We start from the raw sequence: 7,933 nt of genomic DNA, 5'->3' as shown, positions 1-7,933 counted from the left end.
TTTGGGTAGGTAGTGTGTTTCTAGAAATTTGTCCATTTCCTCTAGTTTTTCAAATTTGTTAGAGCATGGTTCTTCATAATACACTGTTATGATCCTTTTTATTTCAGTTGGGTCTGTTGAAATGTCCCCCATTGCATTTCCAATTTGAGTTATTTGCATCCTCTCCTGTTTTCTTTTGTCAGTTTGGCCAGTGGTTTGTCAATTTTGTAGATCTTTTCAAAGAACTGACTTCGGTTTTGTTGATTCTTTCTATTGTTTTTGTATTCTCTATTTCATTTATTTCTGCTCTGATTTTTTATTACTTCCTTTCTTCTGGTGGCTGTGGGCTTCTTTTGCTGTTCTCTTTCTATTTGAGCGAGTTGTGTAGCTAATGTTTTGATTTTGTCCCTTTCTTCTTTTTTGATGTGTGCATCTATTGCTATAAATTAATCTCTGAGCACTGCCTTTGCTGTGTCCCAAAAGTTTTGGTATGATATGTTTTCATTCTCATTTGATTCTAGGAATTTTTTTGATTCCATCTTTGATTTCTTCTATTACCCAGTGGTTTTTAAGCAGGGTGTTATTCAGTTTCCCTGTATTATATTTTTTTTCCTTGGTCTTCCTGTTATTAATTTCTACTTTGATGGTGTTGTGATCACAGAAGATAGTTTGTATTATCTCAATGTTTTGGATTTTGTTGAGGGTTGCTTTGTAGCATAATATGTAGTCTATTTGAAGAATGTTCCATGTGCATTGGAAAAGAATGTGTACTTTTCCCTGTTGGGTGGAGTGTTCTGTATATATCTATGAGGTCAAGTTGGTTGATTGTCACCTTTAGAACTTCTGTATATTTGTTGAGTTTCTTTCTAGATGTTCTGTCCTTTACTGAGAGTGGTATGTTGAAGTCTCCTAGTATCATTGTGGAACTGTCAATTTCTCTTTTCACTGCTGTTAGAGTTTGTTTTATGTATCTTGGAGCCCTGTCATTGGGTGCGTAGATGTTTATTATGGTTATCTATTCATGATTTATTGTCCCTTTAATCATTATACAATGTCATTCTTTGTCTTTTGTGATAGATTTTGTTTTAAAGTGTATTTTATCTGAGATTAGTATTGCCACTTCTGCTGTTTTTTGGTAGCTGTTTGCTTGATATAGTGTTTTCCATCCTTTGATTTTTAATAAATTTATGTCTTTGTTTCTAAGGTGTGTCTCTTGTGGATAGCATATGGTGGGTCCTGTTTTTCAATCCATTCTGTCACTCTTTGTCTCTTTTTGGGTACATTTAAGCCAATGTGATTATTGATAGGTGTGAGCTTATTGCTGTCATTTTGTAGTGCTTTTTCTCATGGTGCTGACATTTTCTTTGTTCCTCTTACTCTTCTATGCTGAATTTGTTTTTTTGTGTATCGTTTTTCATATTGGTAGATATTGTGTTTACTGAGACTTTTTTTTTCTTCTTTATTTTGAGGAGTAGGTTTGTTAACTTTCTTTTTGGTTACCTTGAAATTTACCCCTATCTTTCTCAGTTTAAACCAGTCTTTTATTACTTAATAATGCCTTGACTTCCTCTCCATTTGAAGGTTTTAATACCTGCACCATTTATTGTCCCTTTTATTGTTCTGACATTGTCATTTACAGATTGACATCTCTGGTTCCTTGTTGTAGAGTTTTTAGTTTTGTTTTATCCTTGAGAGTTCATTATTTAGGTTGGTATCTGGCCTATTCTGTCTTATGTGCTAGGTTGTTGTCTGATGTTGTTTGTTCTCTAACTGAAGGACTCCCTTTAATAATTCTTGTTTGGTTTGTTTTTTATGTATTCCCTTAATTTTTGTTTATCTGGAAATGTCCTAATTTCATCATCATATTTGAGTGAGAATTTTGCAGGATATATTATTCTTGGTTGGCAGATTTTTTTCCTCCAAGATTTTATATATGTCATCCCATTGTCTTCTTCCCTGCATAGTTTCTGCTGAGCAACCAGAACTTAGTCTTATTGTTTCTCCTTTGTATGTGACTTTGCATTTTTTTTTTAGCTGCTGTCAGGATTCTTTCTTTGTCTTTGATTTTAGTGAGTGTGATTATGATATGTCTTTGTGTTTTTCTTTTGGGGTTATCCTATATGGGGTTCTTTGAATTTCTTGGATAATCAACTTTTCATCTTTCATGATATTAAGGAAGTTTTCTTTCAGCAAATCTTCAATGATCCTCTCTATGTTTTCCGTTTTCTTCTCCTGATCTGGAACTCTACACACATGCAAATTTTTGGTTTTGATTGTATTCCACATCGTTTTCAGGGTTTATTCATTTTTCTTCATTCTTTTCTCTGATTTTTCCTGAAACAAAGTGGTGTCCAAGGATTTGTTTTCAATTCCACTGATCCTGTCTTCCATTGTTTCAAATTTGCTCCTAAATCCTTCTATGACACTGTCATTTCTGAAATCTTGTTGTTTATCTTTTGTGTTTCTAATTGTTATTGTTATATGATTTCTAGTTCTTTATTTATTTTGATATTTTGTTCCTATATTATTTTACTGGATTCTTCCATTGTTTTGTCTGTCTTTTCCATGAATTTTGTCTATTTTTTCCCTTGTTTTTGTCTGCATTTTCATTCATCTGTTGGAGAACCCTGAATGAATATTAGAGTTCTGAATTCCCTATCAGGTAATTCCAGTGCCTTTTCTTATAGCAGAAGGTCATCTGGTGTTTTATTTTGGTAGTTTTCTGGGGCTATCCTCTCCTTTTTTTTTTTTTTAAATATGTTTTGTTATTGTCTGCTGTCTCTGGGATATTCAGGAATTATTTTATTCATTTTTTTTTTGTAGATTTAATTATTTTGTCCTGCTTTTTTGTTTTATTTAGTTATGTCTGGGCAAGTGGGCTGGGTGTGTTCTCTTGCTTGCTCACCTGTGGGCACGATACTTCTCCCCATCTAGTCCAGGTTGGTAGGGCTGGTCACTTTGCTATCGTGCAGCAGGGCAGGTCCAGCACGTGTGGAGGGGTGGAGATGGGTAGTTTGCACCAAGAACTTTGGGCGATAGGGCGGGCCTGGGGGCAGTGCAGGGAGGGGTTGGAGGACCACGTCAGTATCGCTCAGGGGCGTGGCACTCTGCACAGAGCACAGATAGGCAGGAGGAAATGGAAAGGCTGTGATGTGCAGAGATAAGTGTTTTGATGAAAAAAGTGAGAAACCAGGGCAAAAGGAAAAAAAAAGCAAAAAATAAAGTAAAAAAATAATTAAAAAAAAATAAAAAAGTAAATAAAATGCCATATGGTAGGATTTTGTGGGTGTGGGCAGGACAGACCCAGTGAGACTGTTTGCTGGTGGCCCTTTAGCTAAGTGGCTTGGCTCGGCCTGTAAAAAAGCAGCATGGTGGTGCACTGGGCTAAGTGGGTGGGAGAAAGGAAAAGAAAGAGGGGAAATAGAAGAAATCAACACTCAAACAAAAAATAAATAAATAAATAAAATAAAACTAAAAGTAACAACAAGATATATGGTGGTGGGGCCTCCTGTTTTTGAGGACGGTGCAGAATTGGGGTGGTGGCAAGCTGATGTCTCTCTTGCCAGGTGGCACGGTGCGGTTCATCAGGAAAGGGCAGAGGCAGCACAGGGCCTAGGTGGAAGGGAGAAGGAAGAGGAGAAGGGGAAAGATAAAGAAAAATAAAAAATATGGCACTTAGGGAGCTGGTCTATGGGGGTGGCACAGACCCGGGGATGCTGTGTGCCAGAGGCTCTCCAGCCAAGCAGTACCTTACAGCCCACGAAGAAGTTGGGGACAGTGCATGGGTCTGGATGGATGGGAGAAAGGAAAGGAAGAAAGGGAGAGAAAGAGAAGAAACAATAATTAAAAACAAAAAACAAAAAAAAAAACCAAACAGACAATAAACAAATAAATAAAATGGCACTGAGGGAGCCAGTCAGTGACAACGGCGCAGACCTGGGGAGGCCACTTACTCTGACTCTTTAACCAAACTGCAGCACAGCCCCTCCAGAAGGGATGGGGTGGTGCACAGGGTTAGGTGGGTGAGAGAAAGGAAAGAAGAGATAGAGAAGAAACAGAAAAAAAAGAAGAAAAGAGAAAGAAAAAATAATGAACAAGTGAAACAAACCAAAAAATCACAGCCAGTCAAGAAGGGGAGGGGATGGCACATGGGGCTCGCTGGGCCACAGAAAGGAAAGGAAGGAAGGGAGAGAGAGAGAGAGTGAGAGAGAGAGAAGTAACAAAAAAAGCCCAGAAAACAATATCAAAAAACAAACAAACAACAGCAACAAAAACCAAAAAAAAAAAAAAAGAACAAAGCAAAAAAATCACAGGTGGTCAAGAAGGGGAGGGGAAGGCCCATAAGGCTAGCTGGGTGGGAGAAAGGAAAGGAAGAAAGGGAGAGAGAGAGAAGCAACAAAAAAAGGCCAAAACAAAAAAATCAAAAAACAAAGAAGCAACAACAACAGCAAAAAAAGAACAAAGCAAACAAACCAAAAAAACCACAGCCTGTCAAGAAGGAGAGGCGATGGCAGATGAGGCTAGTTGGGTGTGAGAAAGAATAAGGAAGAAGGGAGAAAGATAAAAACAACAAAATCCCCCCCATATAAAAAACAAACAAGTAAACAAAACAAAATGAAAACAAACAAAAAGAACAAAGCGAACAAACCAAAAAAATCACAGCCTGTCAAGAAGGGGAGGGGATGGCACACGGGGCTAGCTCGATGGGAAAAAGGAAAGGAAGGGAGAGAGAGAGAAGCAAGAAACAACAACAAAAAAAAAAAAAAAAAAAGCCAAAAAGCCAATTTAAAAAACAAACAAAAATACAAACAAAAAAAAAATACAAACAAATGGCACTGAAGGAACTGGCCGGTGGGGGCCTATTGGAGCGGTAGTGAGCGAGTGTCTCTCCGGCTGAGCAATCGTGGCCCATTTGCAAGCAGCAGAGGCTGGATAGAGGGAAGAAGGATGGAGGTGGGAAAGCATGTATCCCTGGTTGCTGGGAGCTCTGTGGTGTTGCCTTCCCGTACTCCCTGTCTGAGTTCTTTGGTGGCTGTAGCCCAAGATGGTGAATCTGGCCACGTTAGCTGGTATGGGACCTACACTCCATAGCTCTCTTTGTTCTCTGTTCTCTGTCAGTTTCTTTTTTCCATTCAGTGCTTGATTGAGTACTTTATTCCTTCGTTTGGTCCTTAGGATTGACGTTTGTGTCTGTTTTACTTAGTTTTCCGGGTTTTTGCTGCAGAGGGATGGCATGGTGCTTCTGTGTATAATGCTGTGTTGGCTCCACCTCTTCCTGTTTTTGAGAGGCCATTTTTTTCTTGCATTCTAATGACGGTGCTATAGAATTTTCTGCAATTATTTTCATACCTTTTAATAGATAATAAGTTTCTTTGCTAATTGTTTTGCATAATGTTCCCTTTCATTTTATGGTATTTTTGTCACAATGATACTACTGTTTTATTCCTCATTTTTCATTCTAGAGCCAGGTAAAATCTACCTTGGCTTGGAGTGAACCAGCAGTTAGGATGTACTGATTACCTTTGGCCCTTCAAACTGGTGGTTTCAGCTGGTGAGAAGCAGCTGTACACAATTCTCCTCTACACAATTCTCACAGTCTGGCAAGCATTAGTATTACGCTGTAGTTTGATCTATTTCGCCTCTCAACTTTCTCATTCCCCAATACTCAGAACAAATGGACTATTGAGATTTTCTGACTTGTTCAACTATATCTCAGCTCAACCTGGGAACTGAATGCAGGTCTTGTTTCTCTTTCATTGCCTTCCTCCTATGTATCTTTCACATAATTGTGCCAATATTGCGTGTATAATTTCCAAACTAGAATTATTAGAATTAATACATATTGTTATGGATTTATAAGGTAAATGGATATATCATAATTTACTTAATCCTATCCTTATTTCTGGTCATTTAAATCACTTCCATTTTTTCAGCGTTAAAATAATTTGTATTAGAGCATGTTTTTTCTCTGTTTTCAGGCTATATTCTTGAGACAGCTTCTTAGAAGTAGAATTACTGGAATAAAACACACTAACATTTTTGTGAATTTTTGATATATATTGACAGATTGCTTCTGCAAATATCTTACCATATTAAACTTCCAGAAGCAGTGCTCTTATTAAAAAACCAAACAAACAAAAAACATTCTTTTGGTATTACATGCTTTTTTTTGAAAAAATTGGAAATATCTAAGAACTATGAGAAAGAAAATAAAAAGCAACCATTGTTTCACTGCTTAGTAGTAACTATTGCTATCAGTTTGACTTCATTCTTTCATTTTCTATCCTAGTTCCTTCTAGAATGGATGGTGGATGGATAGATGGATGGATGGATGGATGGATGGATGGATGGATGGATGGATGGATGGAAAGATATATAGCTAGATAGCTAGCTAGCTAGCTAGCTAGATGGCACACATGGATGAGAATACTGTCATGATGATATTTGAAGTGTTTTAAATTTTTTGTGCCATAATAAATTATCCTATGAGTAATGTCTTTGCATTTAATGCATATTTTTATTTCATTAATGTAAATTTAATAAAGAAAATCAAGAATATTTCTAAGATTGTATATATACTATTTGTATATAAAATTTCAAAAGAATATAGTATCAGTTTATGCTCTCAGCATCCATATATATGAATAACTTGTTACATTTATGCTTACCATATTCAATATTGGATGGATTTTTCCATCTTATTTACTTTGATAAAAAATTACACCTATTGTATTGAGTTGTATTTATTTGATCACTGAGAAGGTTAAATATAATTTTCTAATGCTTATTGCATATATACATATATATATACACACTCTTCTGTGATATTTGTTAAAACTTAAAATCAACTTATGTACTTTTATTACTGTGCACAATACTTTATTAATAATGTCAATGATTTCAGTCATACCTATTGGTATTGTTTTCTAATATCTTATACAGATATAATTCCAAATTTTTAATCAACACCATTTATTTATATTTTCCATTGTAATTTTTTAGTACTTCTAAATCAAAAAGGCTTTTTTATTACACTACTTTGTATTTTGTAGTAGCTCAAGAAATTATGCTGAAATGCTAATGATGTGAAATCCTTTGTCCTTCGTCCTTCCAAGTCCAGTTCTTCTTTTAGAAACAGCAACAAGAATCGAATTCTATCCCAGTCCTCAGCTTGAGTGACTTTTTAATTTTTTTTTTTTTTTAATTTCAGAGACTAAAAGACCATGTCTTGAGTTCACTCAGTTAAGTGTAAAGGATTCCTTTACAGATTTGTTTAGTCCTAGAATGGAGATAGTTCTGATGCTGTATACAAGAAACAACCTAAATTGTGCTGAGCCACTATTTGAGCAAGATAACTCACTTAATGTTCTTTTCAACATAAAAAAGAAAACAGCATGGCTTATTCATGGCTATAGACCAACAGGCTCTACTCCATCATGGATTCAGAACCTTCTAAGGCTTTTGTTGAATGAAGAAGACATGAATATAATTGTAGTAGACTGGAACCGAGGTGCTACAACTTTAATTTACAATAGAGCAGTTAAAAATACCAGAAAAGTTGCTATAATTTTGAGTGGGTATATTCGCAAACTTTTGGTAAGTCTTGGAATTTTATGCATTATACCTGTTACATAATTCATTCCGCTATAGTCGAGTCGATTCCGGCTCATAGTGACCCTGTAGGACAGAGTAGAACTGCCCCATAGGGTTTCCAAGGAGTAGCTGGTGGATTCTAACTGCCGACCTTTTGGTTAGCAACCAAACTCTTAACTACTGGGCCACCAGGGCTCCTGTTACATGATATACAGTGTATTATGCAATACTGTGAAGTGGTAATAAAGAAAATACATTTTTCCATAAACATTAGGAACTACTATTTTGATATACTAATGTACTTAGCCATCTTTTCTTTATTCCCCCTAAGTGGATAATTTTATGATCAGACATGACCAAT

The 7,933-nt window shown here is 36.2% G+C and overlaps 1 protein-coding gene across 1 annotated transcript in view; it reads left to right on the top strand.

Moving 5' to 3' along the window:
- Positions 1 to 7,933, top strand: part of LIPI (lipase I) — a 62,811-nt gene that overhangs the window by 9,043 nt on the left and 45,835 nt on the right. Inside the window, exon 2 of the mRNA XM_004371378.3 lies at positions 7,190 to 7,575. Within this exon, the coding sequence (XP_004371435.1) occupies positions 7,190 to 7,575 (386 nt within the window). The remainder of the gene's footprint in view (positions 1 to 7,189; positions 7,576 to 7,933) is intronic.

The sequence above is a fragment of the Trichechus manatus genome, unplaced genomic scaffold (genome assembly GCF_000243295.1).
Source record: "Trichechus manatus latirostris isolate Lorelei unplaced genomic scaffold, TriManLat1.0 scaffold00012, whole genome shotgun sequence".
NCBI classification, from domain to species: Eukaryota; Metazoa; Chordata; class Mammalia; order Sirenia; family Trichechidae; genus Trichechus; species Trichechus manatus.
This window is presented reverse-complemented; position numbering and strand designations above follow the sequence as displayed.